Source organism: Pristiophorus japonicus, unplaced genomic scaffold (assembly GCF_044704955.1).
Source record: "Pristiophorus japonicus isolate sPriJap1 unplaced genomic scaffold, sPriJap1.hap1 HAP1_SCAFFOLD_1034, whole genome shotgun sequence".
Lineage (NCBI taxonomy): Eukaryota > Metazoa > Chordata > Chondrichthyes > Pristiophoridae > Pristiophorus > Pristiophorus japonicus.
In genome coordinates, this window is record NW_027250685.1 from 34,577 (window position 1) to 54,473 (window position 19,897).

The following is a 19,897-nucleotide window of genomic DNA, read 5'->3' on the forward strand; positions in this document are numbered from 1 at the left end:
CCCTCCCCTTCCTCGTTTTCCCCCCCTCCCCTTCCTCGTTTTCCCCCCCTCCCCTTCCTCGTTTTCCCCCCCTCCCCTTCCTCGTTTTCCCCCCCTCCCCTTCCTCGTTTTCCCCCCCTCCCCTTCCTCGTTTTCCCCCCCTCCCCTTCCTCGTTTTCCCCCCCTCCCCTTCCTCGTTTTCCCCCCCTCCCCTTCCTCGTTTTCCCCCCCTCCCCTTCCTCGTTTTCCCCCCCTCCCCTTCCTCGTTTTCCCCCCCTCCCCTTCCTCGTTTTCCCCCCCTCCCCTTCCTCGTTTTCCCCCCCTCCCCTTCCTCGTTTTCCCCCCCTCCCCTTCCTCGTTTTCCCCCCCTCCCCTTCCTCGTTTTCCCCCCCTCCCCTTCCTCGTTTTCCCCCCCTCCCCTTCCTCGTTTTCCCCCCCTCCCCTTCCTCGTTTTCCCCCCCTCCCCTTCCTCGTTTTCCCCCCCTCCCCTTCCTCGTTTTCCCCCCCTCCCCTTCCTCGTTTTCCCCCCCTCCCCTTCCTCGTTTTCCCCCCCTCCCCTTCCTCGTTTTCCCCCCCTCCCCTTCCTCGTTTTCCCCCCCTCCCCTTCCTCGTTTTCCCCCCCTCCCCTTCCTCGTTTTCCCCCCCTCCCCTTCCTCGTTTTCCCCCCCTCCCCTTCCTCGTTTTCCCCCCCTCCCCTTCCTCGTTTTCCCCCCCTCCCCTTCCTCGTTTTCCCCCCCTCCCCTTCCTCGTTTTCCCCCCCTCCCCTTCCTCGTTTTCCCCCCCTCCCCTTCCTCGTTTTCCCCCCCTCCCCTTCCTCGTTTTCCCCCCCTCCCCTTCCTCGTTTTCCCCCCCTCCCCTTCCTCGTTTTCCCCCCCTCCCCTTCCTCGTTTTCCCCCCCTCCCCTTCCTCGTTTTCCCCCCCTCCCCTTCCTCGTTTTCCCCCCCTCCCCTTCCTCGTTTTCCCCCCCTCCCCTTCCTCGTTTTCCCCCCCTCCCCTTCCTCGTTTTCCCCCCCTCCCCCCCTCCCCTTCCTCGTTTTCCCCCCCTCCCCTTCCTCGTTTCCCCCCCCCTCCTCCCCTTCCTCGTCTCTTCCCCCCCCCCCCCCCCCCCCGGCTACTGGTACCTCAAACTACTTCCATCTCTCTCATCACCAGTAACCTGTTGTTGTGTTAGAAGGCTGAGATAGATAGACTCTAAGGGACTCGAGCGATATGGGGATTGTGCATGAAAGTGGAGTTGAGGTCGAAGATCAGCCATGATGTGATTGAATGGTGGAGCAGGCTCAAGGGGCCATAGGGACCGCCCCTGCTCTTAATTCTTATGTTCTTATTTAAGCACAAACCCAAGAATCTTAGATTGTACCACTGCATGTCTTTCATAGATAAGTGGATATATTATGAGAACGTTGCCTTAATACTTTTTACTGAGTTTTCAGTGATAACACTGATTCAATTATTCTAATGGTATTAAACATCCAGTCTCGCTGATAAATTATTTTGAATCTGGATTCAGATTTTATTTTAAATCGCCAACAAGCACTTTTAATATCTTCTGAAAAGTAGAATGAAATGGTCGTTTCATTCCAGCCTGAGTTGAGGTGCCTGGTGAAGTGCAAGAAGTTGACAAAAAGCTCCAGACTTTTCTGAGATTTAGTCCACCCTGATCTTGTCCAACAGCCGAATGCCTCACACAAAAGTTAACTTTAATTTGAACTCCAATTCTAAAGCTCTTGGGTGCTGCCTTGGCATGATCAGCTGCCCATCTGTTTAATGAATCATCTGGAATGGCCGATGGTCGTATGACTAAAGGCAAACTGTGGAACAGCTTTTGTCCAATAGTATGACTGTTGCACTCGAGGAGCAAGAGGGTTTTGAGCAATAGTTCCCATCCAAACTCATGGCTGTGACCGAGGGGCCTCAAAGTCTTCAGGAATCAGGGTCAACGGTGTATAATTAGTAACACTGACATCAACAAGAGTATGTGAAGTCCCAAGTTGCTGAGATAGGCTCATCTTGCTCACAGTGCTGCATATCAGATGTGCTTAAGTCAATAAATGTTTTAAAAAGGGAGCAAGTAGGACAGAGAATTGTTGTTTTCCATCTTTGGCACTTGCAGCCCGAGAAAGATATCCAACCTCTGCAACGGTTATTTTCTGACAATTTGCTGCTGGTATTGCAACCAGCCCATAGATGATCTGTAGTGTTGCTCAAAGATAGTCTAGAGTATGGATGTTTACCACCTAAATATTGCAGGCGTTCATCAATCATTGTGGGGCAGTAACGTGTCACTGATTCCAGGAAAAGACATTCCACAGCTTGTGTATACTGAAAAATACAGCCCAAGTACATGGATATACCTGTACTTGTAATATTTATATACCACTTTACAAAACTTGCTTTCAGATGCAATTAACTTTAATTCTCCTATCGTCCACACAACCCCCACCCCGGGCCAAGAAACCCGAGGTGCTCTTGAACATAACTCGGCTGACTGCAGAACTGAAGGCAGTGCAGAGCCTTTTGTTGGCATAGCTTTTACAGCAACGAAGGAGTCTGAATACGTGTGGTTCTAGATCAGATACAACTTCTTGTTTTGAAAGTGTGCGCTCACTGAGGGAAGAAGGAAAAAGGCAGCCAATAATGGCGTGACTCCATTTATGCGATTAGATTGGTCAGTTTCTGTTACTTGCTAGTTCAAAGTTGGTAGGTTTGGAAAACAAATGGAGTGTTTGATTGCTCATTTGCTCCACGATTACCTGTAGTGTACCCCTGGGGCACTACCATTGCCCAACGTCCTTCGTCAATTACCTGTAGCCCATTGTCTCCATCACCTGGAAGCATGGGGTTAGCTTCCACTTTTATGCTGATGACAAATAGCTCTCCTCTCTGGCTCCACCATCAACTTCATGTTGCCACTCCGTCATAGATTAATAGAATTTGACAGCACAGAAAGGAGGCCATTTGGCCCATCACAGTTATGCCGCTCTCTGAAAGCATCAACCAAATCCCATTCCACTACCCGTTCCCCATACTGTTTTTTTTAATTCAAATATTTATCCACTTCCCCTTTAAATCCTATTATGGATTCTGCTTTTGGGAGGTCATTCTTTGTCCCAACAAGCCTCTACGTTTTAAAAAAAAAAATCAACTTGTTTGTTCTTTTGGTGGCAGTCTTAAATTTCTAACCCACTGACCAGTGGACATAGCTTTTCCCAATTTATCTTATCAAAACTGCTCAGAATTTTGAGAACCTCTATCAGATCTCCTCTTAACTTCCTCTGCTTGAATGAAAAGAGCCCTAGTATTACAAGTTTGTCCTTGTAACTAAACCCCTCACCCTGGTATCGCCTTAGTGAATCTATTCTGGCCTTGACATTCTTTCAGTAAGGTGCTCAAAACTGGACACCATATTCCTACTGCAGGTTTATCAAATATTTATCCAGGTTTAGCATTACACCATCTCTCCACCTTCAGTCTGATGAAGGATACACCTCTGAAATGTCGCAACCTGGCTTCTCCTTATAAATGCTGACTGGCCTGCTTATTTCTAGCATTTTCTGTTTTTATTTCAAATTTTTAACATTTAGTTTTCCTTTTTATTGTAGCATTACCTCTTCTTTTGCACTCAGCACAGCTACTTATAAAATCTTACATCCCACAGGTTTTCTTTACAGTCTCATTTATTGCTCTCCCATTATTCTACCCATTTTGACATCTTACCATTTATTATACATTTCCTCTAATTTTTCTCCCAAAATATATCACCTCACATTTCTCAGCATTAACTTTCATTTGCTAACTATTCAGCCAGTCTATTAACCTTTGTCCTCTTGAACTCGTGTACAGTCCTTTTCGCAGTTAGCTACGGATCCCATTTCTGTGTGTTCTCCAAATGCCTATCCAAATACCTGAATGAAGCAGAATCGCATCGCACTTAATAGTGACACACCCAAAATCATCCTCTGCAGCTCCCAACCACACCCACGTGTTTTTTGGCTCAGCCTGAAGTGGCAAGCAAGGAGTCTGATGGAATGGACCTCGGGCTGAGCCCAGAGGGTACAGACCCTCGACATCCTTCCTTGCCCCAAGATCCTCCCACACTTCCAATCAGTCGCTGACACCACATTCACCTCTGAAAATCTAGCCCGCCTCCACCTCTCATCCCACTCTGCCATACTAATCCACACCGTTATCTCCTCTAGGCTCGATTTCTCTGAAGCTCTCGTTGCCGCTTGTTCCCAACTCCACCTTGATCAACTACAAGCTATCTGGAGTGCTGCGCCATTGTTCTCGCCTTGTACCGTGGCATGTGTACGCCCATCACACCAGTCCTTGTTGGTGCCCCAGAGACTCAACCTTCAAGATTCTCGTCCTCCCCTTCGCAGCTCACTATGGCCTTGGCGTTCCCGACCCTTGTGATCTCCTCTGGCTCTGCCCACTGCTCCTTTGATGCTGGCTTACTTCAGTCAAGTTGTCCACTATCAGAGGCTGTTCCTTCAGATTATGTCCCTGCTCACCACACCCTCCTTGCCACCAACCTCCTTCCCTTCAAAAGCCTTATGAAGTCCTCGTCCTGGCCGCTCAAAGTTCCGAGTCCTTTCTCTCCCTTCTGCTCAGTGCCCATTTGTTTTCCGCTGCAGTCTGTGGCTCCCGTTCATACTTTCAACTAGCCACCAGAGGCTCAAAAGAAAAATCAAAAACGGTCACTGCTCCTTTTAAAGCCGTGAGCAAGAAAGAACTTTGGGAGTTTTTGCAGTGCATAATTGCAGCTTCCTCCTTTCATAAACTGATTTTAAAAATAGCTTTGATATTTGTGTACTTGGTTGGAAAGGATATATTTTACTTCCATAGATTTTATTAATGTTGTGAGATGGTAATTTGGATTGATCTCATTTATATTTTTACAGCATGGGACACCTGCTAAATCCAGTTTCTCACCATTGTTCTAATTTGTGAGCGTTCTTAGTATGATCTGTAGATTGTACCCTGTCTAAATATATTTTTAGTTGGAGTAAACTCGCTCTGACCATTCCAGCTTCCCTCTGATGTTTTGAGATGCAGCACATTCCATGCGTTTCAGCAGAACTGGTTTTGAAAGTGGTAAAGTATATAGTGTTGGGTTCCTGCTTGCTCTAGCCGATAGTTCACGTTTTCCTATTAATCTGGCCGTCCTGTTTCTCTTCCAGTGGCCACGCTCCGGCAGCGCCTTGCCGAGTTGGAAAAAGCCAAGGCTGAATTCTTGCGCACCAACCAGCAGCTGGAATTCGAGTTTAATCAGAAGAGGGCAAAATTCAAGGAGCTATACCTCGCGAAAGAAGGTTAGAAGTTACTTTTGTTTTGGCAAGTGGCATGTGTGTTCACCCCGGTGAATTAGCAGGGGATCAAGAGTGCCCCAAGTGGTCAATTTGAATGGTGGTGAAGAGGAACACTTTTAAACTGTGCTGTGACAGCTGTGAAGAATTAATATAGTCGTTGTCTTGGGCCCCAGAGTCGAAGATGACTTGCTTCCACACTATTGAGAGTTCTAAGGTGACTAATGAGCACAATGTGGGATCTACAGACTCTGTCACAGGCGGGGCAGGTGGTGGTTGGTGGGATGGGTAGGTGGGTGCTTGGTTTGTCGTACGCTCCTTCCGCGTGCTCCCGACGAAGAGAATTGAAGTGTCCGCCGCCTTCTCAAACGCTTCTCCTCCACTTTGAGTGGTCTTGGGTCAGGGATTCCCAAGAGCCGGTGGGGATGTTAATGTTTTCTCTTCCTTCCTGGGACTCGCTTGCCGTGACTGAGCTCAGAGTAGAGTGCTTGTTTCGGAAGTCTTGTATCAGGCATGCCCATCGGAGCTGATCGAGCGTGGTCAATGCTTCGATGCTGGGGATGTTGGCCTGACATTGGTGCGCCTATCCTGCCAATGGATTTGCAGGATTTTGCAGAGGTAGCTTTGGTTTGTACTTCTCCAATGCTTTGAGGTGCCTACTGTACATAGTCCATGTCTCTGAAGCATATAGGAGGGCAGATATCACTACAGTCTGTAGACCATGAGCTTGGTGCCGTAAAGTAGTAGTAAATAATAGTAGTAATACACTAGGTGGTCAACCTAAAGGGTGCTAATTTATAAAGATTTCTGACTATGGCTGCCACTGTTGGGGTTTGCAAATGAGTGTTTAAATGGGTTATACTTTATATGATTAAAAACTAGTTGGTGGTATGTGACCTGTTTCCTCAACTTTTATTAGCAATTCACCTTCAAGTTGCTCCATTTTTATTCTTCGGTTACTTTGGCTCTGCTCTGTTTCCTATTTAATTTGTCTGACTCAATAAAGCTCATCTCTGGATGTGACCAGATGATCAGTTGTCCCAGCATAGCCCTCCTTGCGTTCATGCACAAAAGCTGATCAGAGATTGACCTGTTTGAATATCGGATGAGACCAGCTCAGTCTGTGGACTTGTGGCACATGATTGGCTAAAAGAATCCGTGACCTTTGGAGTTGATGCGACTCTCGTTTGTTTTTTTGCTTCAACTCAAATAGATTCTGAGACCTAGAAGGCAAAGAAACGAAACAACAACAACTTCTGTTTATATAGCGCCTTTTCCTTAGTAAAACAAGGTGCTTCACAGGAGTGTTATAAGACATAAAATTTGACGCCGAGCCAAACGAGGAGAAATTAGGGCAGGTGACCAAAAGCTTGGTCAGATGTAGGTTTTAAGGAGCGTCTTAAAGAAGGAAAGAGAGGTAGAGAGGCGGAGAGGTTTAGGCAGGAATTCAAGCTTGGGGCCCAAGCAACAGAAGGCATGGCCTTCTGCTTTTAACTTTTTATTTAGGATTAGAATAATAGCTAGAAATAAAATTTAAAAACAGATTAAATGAGCACAAAGGAAGACCAGATGAGTTGATGTAAAAAAATGTTAAAATGAGTTGATCTCCCCTGACAATCTATACGGAGTCAAAACAAAGTAGTTTCAAGTGAAGTAGGGTTAGAGGGGGCGCGATAATTAGACCAGGGTGGGCACAATTCAATCCCAATTTTTAGATTTCAATATAAATTCCTTTGTTTACATTTATGATGGAACCTGTCTGTGCAAGTTTCTCGAACTGTAATTATATCCTCCAACCAGGAAATGGTTCTGCAGAAACCTACATTTTTAATATATTATAAATTTGAGCTCATCCAAAACTCATGTCAAGTCCTGTTCACCTATCACCCCTGGGCTCCCAGTTCAGCAACATCTCGAATTTAAAATTCCCATCCGTGTCTTCAAATCCCTCCATGGCTTTGCCCGTCCCTATCTCTGTAATCTCTTCCAGCCCCACAACCCTCCGAGATATCTGCATCCTCCAATTCTGTCCTCTTGTGCATCCCCAGTTTCCGTTGACTGTATCTTCAACGACCTAGACCCTAAGCTCTGGAATTGTCTCCATAACTATCTATAACCCGCTCTTATCCTTAGCACTTACCTCTTTGGCCACACTTTTGGTCACCTGACCTAATCTGTATCTCCATGTTAAATTTTGTCTGATAACACTCATGTGAAGCGCCTTGGGATGTTTTACAACATTAAAAGTGCTATATAAAAAGTTGTTGTAGATGTATCTAACTTTAGTATAGTACAGTTACTGCAAATGTTTGTGTCACAGTGAGCTGCGATCTTAATAATTGGTGTCTCAGGCTCTTGCTGCTGATGGCTAGCAGTAATGTTGTTTATCATAAGTTTCCTTAAAGTTCTGGTGCATTTCGTCTGCCTGCATTCACATGGGTAATTGTAGAACGCTACAATTGAATAATTTTGGCAGAAGAATGAGCTGCTGATTAAATTTCTCATTAGCTTTGTGTAATTGCAAAGTTCATTGACTCCTGCTGTGCAAGAATAATCCTTAGCTTAAAAGAAATGGTTTTCAATCTCAATTATTCCCAGCATACCAATACTCATTCTTGGGAGTGTTAGCATATTTGTTACTGTTAATTATTTCCATTCACGAGGTTAGCACTGTGAGTATAAGAAATAACCCTATAATGATCACTCCAATCCTTGAACAGTGAAAGAAATATTGATCATGATGCATGACTAACAAAGTTATGAGTGATTGAAAAATCATCCGAGCAAATTTGACATTTCCATGCTGTCATTTCAATACAGAGCCACACACAGCGACAACTTGTATTTATATAGCGCCTTTAAAGTAGTAAAATGTCCTAAGGCGCTTCACAGGAGTGTTTATAAAACAAAATTTGATATCGAGCCTCATGATAAATTTTGGTCAAAGAGGTGTTTTTAAGGAGCATCTTCAAAGAGGATAGAGAGACGGAGAAGTTTGGCAAGGGAATTCCAGAGCTTTGGGTCTTGGCGGCTGAAGGCATGGACATCAATGGTGGAGTGATTATAATTGGGGAGATTCAGGAGCACCGATATCCTGGAGAATTGTGGAGCTGGAGGAGTTTACAGAGATGGGGAAGGATGAGGCCATGGAGAGATTTGAAACAAGGATAAGAATTTTTAAATCGAGGCGTTGCTTAACTGGATGCCAATGTAGGTCAATGAGCGCAGGTGAGATGAGTGAGCGGGACTTGGTGCGAGTTAGGACGCGGGCAGCAGAGTTTTGGGATAGAAAGTTTAGAGGGTAGAACGTGGGAGGCTGGCCAGGAGTGCGTTGGAATGGTCAAGTCTAGAGGTAACAAAGGCATGGATGAGGGTTTCAACAGCAGATGGGTTGAAGCAAGGGCGGAGTCGGGCAATAATCCGGAGGGGGAACTAGGTGGTCTTAAAGAGTGGGAGAGCTATAGTGAAAGGGGTTTCGATTGTAGGGGAATAGATAGGTGTTTCTGCTGCCGCAACTGAGACTCCAGGAAGGTATGTTGCCACCCTGGTGCAAGGGTCAAGGATGTCTCGGAGCGGGTGCAGGGCATTCTGAAAAGGGAGGGTGAACAGCCAGTTGTCGCGGTGCATATAGGTACCAATGATATAGGTAAAAAACGGGATGAGGTCCTATGAGACGAATTTAGGGAGCTAGGAGCTAAATTTAAAAAGTAGGACCTCAAAGGTAGTAATCTCAGGATTGTTACCAGTGCCACGTGCTAGTCAGAGTAGGAATCGCAGGATAGCTCAGATGAATGCGTGGCTTGAGGAGTGGTGCAACAGAGAAGGGTTCAAATTCCTGGGACATTGGAACCGGTTCTGGGGGTGGTGGGACCAGTACAAACTGGACGGTCTGCACCTGGGCAGGACTGCAACCAATGTCCTGGGGGAGTGTTTGCTAGTGCTGTTGGGGAGGAGTTAAACTAACATGGCAACGGATGGGAACCTATGCAGGGAGACACGAGGGAAATAAAATGGGGGCAGAAGCAAAAGATAGAAAGGAGAATAGTAAAAGTGGAGGGCAGAGAAACCCAAGGCAAAAAACAAAAAGGGCCACATTACAGCAAAAAAGTGTGTTAAAATGACAAGCCTGAAGGCTCTGTGCCTCAATGCGAGGAGTATTCGGAATAAGGTGGACGAATTAACTGCGCAGACAGCAGTTAACGGATATGATGTAATTGGCATCACGGAGACATGGCTCCAGGGTGACCAAGGCTGGGAACTCAACATCCAGGGGTATTTAACATCTGGGAAGGATAGGCAGAGAGGAAAAGGTGGCGTTGCTGGTTAAAGAGGAATTTAATGCAATAGTAAGGAGGGACATTAGCCTGGATGATGTGGAATCTGTATGGGTGGAGCTGCGGAATACCAAAGGGCAGAAAACGCTAGTGGGAGTTGTGTACAGACCACCAAACAGTAGTAGTGAGGTTGGGGACAGCATCAAACAAGAAATAAGGGATGTGTGCAATAAAGGTATAGCAGTTATCATGGGTGACTTTAATCTACATACTGATTGGGCTAACCAAACTGGTAGCGATGCGGTGGAGGAGGATTTCCTGGAGTGTATTGGGGATGGTTTTCTCGACCAATATGTTGAGGAACCAACTAGAGAGCTGGCCATCCTCGACTGGGTGATGTGTAATGAGAAAGGACTAATTAACAATCTTGTTGTGTGAGGCTCCTTGGGGAAGAGTGACCATAATATGGTAGAATTCTTTATTAAGATGGAGAGTGACACAGTTAATTTGGAAACTAGGGTCCTGAACTTAAGGAAAGGTAACTTTGATGGTATGAGGCGTGAATTGGCTAGAATAGATTGGCAAAGGATACTTAAAGGGTTGACGGTGGATAAGCAATGGCAAACATTGAAAGATCACATGGATGAACTTCAGCAATTGTACATCCCTGTCTGGAGTAAAAATAAAAAGGGGAAGGTGGCTCAACCATGGCTAACAAGGGAAATTAAGGATAGTGTTAAAGCCAAGTAAGAGGCATATAAATTGGCTAGAAAAATCAACAAACCTGAGGACTGGGAGAAATTTAGAATTCAACAGAGGAGGACTAAGGGTTTAATTAAGAGGGGGAAAATAGAGTACGAGAGGAAGCTTGCCGGGAACATAAAAACTGACTGCAAAAGCTTCTGTAAATATGTGAAGAGAAAAAGATTAGTGAAGACAAACGTAGGTTCCTTGCAGTCGGATTCAAGTGAATTTATAATGGGAAACAAAGAAATGGCAGACCAATTGAACAAATACTTCGGTTCTGTCTTCACGAAGGAAGACACAAATAACCTTCCGAATGTACTAGGGGACAGTGGGTCTACTGAGAAGGAGGAACTGAAGGATATCCTTATTAGGCGGGAAGTTGTGTTAGGGAAATTGATGGGATTGAAGGCCGATAAATCCCTGGGGCCTGATAGTCTGCATCCCAAGTACTTAAGGAAGTGGCCCTAGAAATAGTGGATGCATTGGTGATCATTTTCCAACAGTCTATCTGGATCAGTTCCTATGGACTGGAGAGTAGCTAATGTAACACCACTTTTTTAAAAAGGAGGGAGAGAGAAAACGGGTAATTATAAACCGGTTAGCCTGACATCAGTATTGGGGAAAATGTTGGAATCAATCATTAAGGATGAAATAGCAGCGCATTTGGAAAGCAGTGACCGGATCGGACCAAGTCAGCATGGATTTATGAAAGGGAAATCATGCTTGACGAATCTTCTGGAATTTTTTTGAGGATGTAACTAGAGTCGGAATAAACGGGTCCTTTTCAGAATGGCAGGTTGTGACCAGTGAAGTGCTGCAGGGCTCAGTGCTGGGACCCCCACTCTTTACAATATACATTAATGATTTAGTTGAAGGAATTGAGTGCAATATCTCCAAGTTTGCGGATTACACTAAACTGGATGGCGGTGAGAGCTGTGAGGAGGACGTTAAGAGGCTGCAGGGTGACTTGGACAGGTTAGTTGAGTGGGCAAATGCATGGCAGATGCAGTATAATGTGGATAAATGTGAGGTTATCCAGTTTGGGGGCAAAAACACGAAGGCAGAATATTATCTGAATGGCGGCAGATTAGGAAAAGGGGAGGTGCAACGAGACCTGGGTGTCATGGTTCATCAATCTCTGAAAGTTGGCATGCAGGTACAGCAGGCGGTGAAGAAGGCAAATGGTATGTTGGCCTTCATAGCTAGGGGATTTGAGTATAGGAGCAGGGAGGTCTTACTGCAGTTGTACAGGGCCTTAGTGAGGCTTCACCTGGAATATTGTGTTCAGTTTTGGTCTAATCTGAGGAAGGACGTTCTTGCTATTGAGGGAGTGCAGCGAAGGTTCACCAGACTGATTCCAGGGATGGCTGGACTGTCATATGAGGAGGGACTGGATCAACTGGGCCTTTATTCACTGGAGTTTAGAAGGATGAGAGCGGATCTCATAGAAACGTATAAGATTCAGATGAGACTGGACAGGTTAGATGCGGAAAGAATGTTCCCTATGTTGGGTAAGTCCAGAACCAGGGGACATAGTCTTAGGATAAGGGGTGGGCCATTTAGGACTAAGATGAGGAGAAACGTCTTCACTGAGTTGTTAATCTATGGAATTACCTGCCGCAGAAAGTTGTTGATGCCAGTTTATTGGATATATTCAAGAGGGAGTTGGATATGGCCCTTACGGCTAAGGGGATCAAGGGCTATGGAGAGAAAGCAGGAAAGGGGTACTGAAGGAATGATCAGCCATGATCTTAAAGAATGGCGGTGCAGGCTCGTAGAGCCGAATGGCCTACTCCTGCACCTATTTTCTATGTCTCTAAAATATCAGTGGAAAGTGCATGGATGCAACCTCTGGAAAATAATCTGGGAGACCTGTGGAGAGCAAAATATTTTAAATACCTTTTAATTTCCTTTCACTTTTACCGTATTCTAATTTCTCTCCTCTTTGCCCCTCCTATCCTGAAGTTCTGCTGTCTTGGCCACCAATTCGTTTCGAGTTAGCCTGGAATGAGTCTAGGAATGAGTGGCCATAATAATGGTTGAATTTCAAATTCAGTTGGAGGGTGAGAAAGTTGGTTCTCAAATCGGGGTCCTAAGCTTAAATTAAGGAGATTACAAAGATATGAGGGCTGTGTTGGCTAAAGTGGACTGGGAAAATAGACTCAAGAATGGGACGGTTGATGAGCAGTGACAGACATTTAAGGAGATATTTCATAACTCGCAACAAAAATATATCCCAATGAAAAGGAAAGACTGAAAGAGAAGGGATAACCATCCGTGGCTAACTAAGGAAATAAGGAGTGTATCAAATTGAAAACAAAGGAATACAATGTGGCCAAGACTAGTGGGAGGCCAGAGGATTGGGAAATTTTTAAAAGCCAGCAGAGAACAACTAAAAAAATGATTGTGAGAGAGAAGATAGATTATGAAAGTAAACTGGCACGAAATATAAAAACAGATAGTAAGAGTTTCTGCAGGTAGATAAAAAGGAAAAGAATGGCTAAAGTAAATGTTGGTCCCCTGGAGGATGAGACTGGGGAATTAATAATGAGGAACAGGGAAATGGTAGAGACTTTGAACAAATGTTTTGTATCTGTCTTCACTGTAGAAGACACTAAAAACATCCCAATAGTGGATAATCAATGGGCTATAGGTAGGGAGGAACTTAATGCTGTCACTAAAGAAGTAGTACTCGGTAAAATAATGGGACTAAAGGCGAACAAGTTCCATAGACCTGATGGCTTGCATCCTAGGGTCTTAAGAGAAGTGGCTGCAGAGATAGTGGATGCATTGGTTGTAATCTACCAAAATTCCCTGCATTCGGGGGTGGTCCCAGCAAATTGGAAAACTGCAAATGTAATGCCCCTATTTAAAAAAGGAGGCAAACAAAAAGCAGGAAACTATAGGCCAGTTAGCCTAACATCTGTTGTTGGGAAAATGCTGGAGTCCATTATTAATGAAGCAGTAGCAGGACATTTGGAAAAGCATAATTCAATCAAGCAGAGACAGCAAGATTTTATGAAGGGGAAATTATGTTTGACAAATTTGCTGGAGTTCTTTGAGGATGTAATGAGAAGGGTGGATAAGGGGGAACCAGTGGATGTGGTATATTTGGATTTCCAGAAGGCATTCGATAAGGTATCACATAAGATAATGAGGGAGCTTGACAAGGTGGATGCAGAGAGGATATTTCCACTCATAGGGGAAACTAAAACTAGGGGACATAGTCTTAGAATAAGGGGCCGTCCATTTAAAACTGAGATGAGGAGAAATTTCTTCTCTGAGGGTTGTAAATCTATGGAATTCTCTGCCCCAGAGAGCTGTGGAGGCTGGGTCATTGAATATAGTTAAGGCGGAGATAGACAGCTATTTGAGCGATAAGGGAGTAAAGGGTTATGGGGAGCGGGCAGGGAAGTGGAGCTGAGTCCATAATCAGATCAGCCATGATATTATTGAATGTCAGAGCAGGCTTGATGGACCAAATGGCTGACTCCTGCTCCTATTTCTTAAGTTTCTTATGTTCTTGAGGACAGCAAGGGGCCTGAATTTGATCGAGCTTGCTAACATAGAAAATAGGTGCAGGAGTAGGCCATTCGGCCCTTTCGAGCCTGCACCACCATTCAATAAGATCATGGCTGATCATTCACCTCGGTACTCTTTTCCTACTTTCTCTCCATACGCCTTGGTTCCTTTAGCCATAAGGGCCATATCTAACTCCCTCTTGAATATCCAATGAACTGGCATCTACAACTCTGCGATAGGAAATTCCACGGGTTAACAACTCTAGTGAAGAAGTTTCTCCCCATCTCAGTCCGAAATGGCTTACCCCTTATCCTTAGACTGTGTCCTTTGGTTCTGGACTTCCCCAACATCGGGAACATTCTTCCTGCATCTAACCTGTCCAGTCCCGTCAGAATTTTATATGTTTCTATGAGATCCCCTCTCATCCTTCTAAACTCCAGTGTATAAAGGCCCAGTTGATCCAGTCTCTCCTCATATGTCAGTCCTGCCATCCCGGGAACCAGTCTGGTGAACCTTCGCTGCACTCCCTCAATAGCAAGAACATCCTTCCTCAGATTAGAAGACCAAAACTGAACACAATATTCCAGGTGAGGCCTCACCAAGGCCCTGTACAACTGCAGTAAGACTTCCCTGCTCTTCATAGCTCAGGGATTTGAGTATAACATACCATTTGCCTTCTTCACCGCCTGCTGTACCTGCATGTCAACTTTCAATGACTGATGAACCATGACATCCAGGTCTCGTTGCACCTCCCCTTTTCCTAATCTGCTGCCATTCAGATAATATTCTGCCTTTGTGTTTTTGCCCCCAGAATGGATAACCTCACATTTATCCACATTATACTGCATCTGCCATGCATTTTCTCACTCACCTCACCTAACTTGTCGAAGTCACCCTGCAGCCTCTTAGCATCCTCCTCACAGCTCACGCCGCCACCCAGCTTAGTGTCATCTGCAAACTTGGAGATATTACACTCAATTCCTTCATCTAAATCATTAATGTATATTGTAAAGAGCTGGGGTCCCAGCACTGAGCCCTGCGGCACTCCACATGTCACTGCCTGCCATTTATCCTGGACCCGTTTATCCTGACTCTCTGCTTCCTGTCTGCCAACCAGTTCTCTATCCATGTCAGTACATTACCCCCAATACCATGTGCTTTGATTTTGCACACCAATCTCTTGTGTGGGACCTTGTCAAAAGCCTTTTGAAAGTCCAAATACACCACATCCACTGGTTCTCCCTTGTCCACTCTACCAGTTACATCCTCAAAAAATTCTAGAAGATTTGTCAAGCATGATTTCCCTTTTATAATTCCATGCTGACTTGGACCGATCCTGTCAATGCTTTGAAAATGCGCTGCTATTTCATCTTTAATAATTGATTCCAACATTTTTCCCACTACAGATGTCAGGCTAACGGGTCTATAATTCCTGTTTTCTCTCTCCCTCCTTTTTTAAAAAGTGGTGTTACATTAGCTACCCTCCAGTCCATAGGAACTGGCATAAAATAGTTGGTGCCCTGGTCTCGCGTGCCAGAAGAGAGAGGCCTATCCTTTGTCCTCATTAGAATAAATTCAGTAAGCTGAGGGCACCAATCGGGCGGCCAATGCAGTTCACCGATCTTCAGAGCCAAGCTCCACTGGCCCCAACCGTAGTCTTGAATCAAGTTACATTTAACTTTACTTAATCTAAAATAGACCGATTGTGCCCCTTAGAATTGCATCATCAAAATAGAGGAAGACTTGCTTTTATATACCGCCTTTCATGACCTCAGGATGTCCCAAAGAAGCACTTTACAGCCAATGAAGTACTTTAAAGTATCATCATCATAGGCAGTCCCTCGATGACTTGCTTCCACGCCAAAAAGGGATGAGTTCACGAGTATTTCAATGAAGGACCTAGTATTCCAGATCCTGAACTATATCCTTAAGGGTGGAAGATGCCTGTGCGTGGATTTTTTTAACGTGTGGTGGCCGTTGCACATCAGCCACCACACGGGCTTGACAGAGCTAGGTCTTGGTCCAGTGGCAAGGATTACTGGAGGCCAGCTCTGCTGCACGGACCTAGTGCACACACATATCTCGGTGTGAGCTGGCCAGTGCTGCCCCTGGGCCCTCGCCTCTTCTGGGCCCCGAACTCACCTGGGACTCCTACGGACTCTTGCCGCTCCTTCTCCCCTCCTGCTGTGCCTGCTCGCACTGCAATCAGCGACCTGGCTTTGCAGCCATCTCCCTCCTGCAAGTGGTATGCCGCCGCACGCTGCTTCCTCTGATGGCCCCGGCCTGCTGATGGTCTTGCGGGCCTGCGCCGGGACCGTGCCGATTTCCGGGCCAGGCCGCCACACGCTGCCCTCTGCTAAAGTGTGGTCACTGTTGTAATATAGGAAATGTGGCAACCAATTTGCCGTCAATTCCTACATACAGCAGTGTGATAATGACCGGATAATCTGTCTATAATGATGTTGATTGAATATTGGCTTGCTCACCAGCAGAACTCCCCTGCTATTCTTCGAAATAGTGTCGTGATGTCTACCTGAGCGAGCAGATGGTTTAACGTCTCTCATCCGAAAGATGGCACCTCCGACAGTGCAGCACTCCCCCAGTACTGCACTGAAGTATCAGCCTGGATTATGTGCTTGAGCCCACGACTTTTTGACTCAGAAGCAACAGTACTACCACTGAGTCACAGCTGACAGAGTACATAGCCATGACGATAATACTAAAATACCTGGAAGAATTCTGACTTAGTCCAGGTAATGTATTTCATCATCACTGAGGAGCTTATTCGAGCCACGCTGATAATGAAAGTCATGTGTACTTTGTTTCTCTTTCTCAGTATTTGAGATTTATTTTATTAGAACTGGTTTGCGATAAACTCGAACATTGTGAAATGTTCAACTTTGATCGGGAATAAATGGCGAGTTCATTGGAATTGTGTACTTGGATCAGATATGCATTTCTCTACATTGATAATGTTTCAGCATCCAGGTAATCTTTTACTAGTAAACCTGAGCACTGTGTGTGTGTGCAATAACAGAATTCTGGTGGCCCACAAATTGGATTGAGTTTGTTTCATGTGTCCTTGCAGGTCTTTTGAGCATCATGGAGGTTTTTAAACCCATCAGGTTTCAAAATCAAAAATGAAAATTATATTGGTGTTTTTCAGAGGAGCTCAAGCGGCAGAATGTTGCGTTACAATCGGCAGAAGGTGATGTTACTCGGCTACAGGTCCAACTTATAGAGGCAAATGCTGACATGGAGAATATAAAAGCAGTAGCTACAGTTTCCGAGACCACCAAACAAGAGGCAATCGATGACGTGAAGAAGCAATGGCAGGAAGAAGTTGCTTCAATGCAGGCTATAATGAAAGGTAATGTACCAACGAACCTGTACCTTTCACTTACCTGAGCAAGTTTATATTTTCCTTTTCCCTCTGAAGTCACTTAATGAGGCAGGGTTCTACGTGGGCTGATCACTTCCCACATCCCGCCCATTATTCGTGCGAGCCTTAAGAACATAAGAAATAGGAGCAAGAGTCGGCCATACGGCCCCTCGAGCCTGCTCTACCATTCAATAAGATCAATATAATCATCGACCTTAACTCCACTTTCCCGCCTGATCTCCTTATCCCTTGATTCCACTAGACTCCAAAAATCTTATCTATCTCTCAGCCTTGAATATATTCAGAGACTCGACATCCACAGCCCTCTGGGGCAGAGAATTCCAAAGATTCACGACCCTCTGAGTGAAGAAATTCCTCCTCATCTCTATCTTAAATGGCTGACCCCTTATCCTGAGACTGTGCCCCCTAGCTTTAGACATTCCAGCCAGGGGGAAAACAGCCTCTCAGTAATTACCCTGTCAATCAGCTTCAGAATGTTGTATGTTTCTATGAGACCACCTCTCATTCTTCTAAACTCCAGAGAGTATAGGCCCATTCTGCACAATCTCTCAAAAACAAATGTAGAAAATAGGTGCTGGAGTAGGCCATTCGGCCCTTCCAGCCTGCACCACCATTCAGTAAGATCCTCAGTACCCCTTTCCTGCTTTCTCTCCATACCCCTTGATCCCTTTAGCCGTAAGGGCCATATCCAACTCTCTCTTGAATATATCGAACGAACTGGAATCAACAACACTGCAGAAGAGAATTCCACAGGTTAACAACTCTCAGAGTAAAGAAGTTACTCCTCATTTCAGTCCTAAATGGCTTACCCCTTATCCTTAGACTGTGACCCCTGGTACTGGACTCCCCCAATATCAGGACCATTCTTCCTGCATCTAACTTGTCCAGTCCTGTCAGAATGTTATGTTTCTATGAGATCCCCCCTCATTCTTCTAAACTCCAGTAAATACAGGCCCAGTCGATCCAATCTCTCCTCATATGTCAGTCCTGCCATCCCGGGAATCAGTTTGGTGAACCTTCGCTGCACTCTCTCAATAACAAGAACGTCTTCCTCAGATTAGGAGACCAAAACTGAACACAATATTCCAGGTGAGGCCTCACCAAGGCCCTGTACAACTGCAGTAAAACCTCCCTGCTCCTATACTCAAAGCCCCTAGCTATGAAGACCAACATACCATTTGCCGCCTTCACTGCCTGCTGTACCGGCATGCCTACTTTCAATGACTGATGTACCATGACACCCAGGTCTCGTTGCACCTGCCCTTTTCCTAATCTGCCGCCATTCAGATAATCTACCTTCGTGTTTTTGCCCCCAAAGTGGATAACCTCACATTTATCACATTATACTGCATCTGCCATGCATTTACCCACTCGCCTAACCTGTCCAAGTCACCCTGCAGCCTCTTAGCATCCTCCTCACAGCTCACACCGCCACCCAGCTTAGTGTCATCTGTAAACTTGGAGATATTACTCTCAATTCCTTCATCTAAATCATTAATGTATATTGTAAAGAGCTGGAGTCCCAGCACTGAGCCCTGCGGCACCCCACTAGTCACTGCCTGCCATTCTGAAAAGGACCCATTTATCCCTACTCTCTGCTTCCTGTCTACCAACCAGTTCTCTCTCCATGTCAATACATTACCTCCAATACCATGTGTTTTAATTTTGTACAATAATCTCTTGTGTGGGACCTTGTCAAAAGCCTTTTGAAAGTTCAAATACACCACATCCATTGGTTCTCCCTTGTCTACTCGACTAGTTACATCCTCAAAAAATTCCAGAAGATTTGTCAAGCATGATTTCCATTTCATAAATCCATGCTGACTTGGACCGATTCTGTCACTGCTTTCCAAATGCGCTGCTATTTCATCATTAATAATTGATTCCAACATTTTCCTCACTTCTGATGTCAGGCTAACGGATCTATAATTCCCCGTTTTCTCTCTCCCTCTTTTTAAAAAAAAAAAAGTGGTTTTACATTAGCTACCCTCCAGTCCATAGGAACTGATCCAGAGTCGATAGACGATTGGAAAATGATCACCAATGCATCCATTATTTCTCGGGCCACTTCCTTAAATACTCTGGGATGCAGACTGTCAGGCCCCGGGGATTTATTGGCCTTCAATCCCATCAATTTCCCTAACACAATTTCCTGACTACTAAGGATTTCCTTCAGTTCCTCCTCGTCCCCTAGTATTTCCGGAAGGTTATTTGTGTCTTCCTTCGTGAAGACAGAACCAAAGTGTTTGTTCAATTGGTCTGCCATTTCTTTGTTCCCCATTATAAATTCACCTGATTCTGACTGCAAGGGACCTATGTTTGCCTTCACTAATCTTTTTCTCTTCACATATCTATGGAAGCTTTTGCAATCAGTTTTTATGATCCCAGCAAGCTTCCTCTCGTACTCTCTTTTCCCCCTCCTAATTAAACCCTTTGTCCTCTGCTGAATTCTAAATTTCTCCCAGTCCTCAGGTTTGCTGCTTTTTCTGGCCAATTTATATGCCTCTTCCTTGGATTTAACACTATCCCTAATTTCCCTTGTTAGCCACGGTTGAGCCACCTTCCCCGTTTTACTTTTACTCCAGACAGGGATGTACAATTGTTGAAGTTCATCCATGTGATCTTTAAATGTTTGCCATTGCCTATCCACCGTCAACCCTTTA

The 19,897-nt window shown here is 45.1% G+C and overlaps 1 protein-coding gene across 6 annotated transcripts in view; it reads left to right on the forward strand.

Annotated features, from left to right (window-relative positions):
• rabep1 (rabaptin, RAB GTPase binding effector protein 1) overlaps nucleotides 1-19,897 on the forward strand; it is a 123,786-nt gene that overhangs the window by 34,183 nt on the left and 69,706 nt on the right. For 5 of the 6 annotated variants that reach the window (XM_070869932.1, XM_070869933.1, XM_070869935.1 and 2 more), the window contains 2 exons: nucleotides 5,163-5,294; nucleotides 16,998-17,201. In XM_070869932.1, the coding sequence (XP_070726033.1) occupies nucleotides 5,163-5,294; nucleotides 16,998-17,201 (336 nt within the window). The remainder of the gene's footprint in view (nucleotides 1-5,162; nucleotides 5,295-16,997; nucleotides 17,202-19,897) is intronic. The other variant, XM_070869937.1, reaches the window with a different exon arrangement.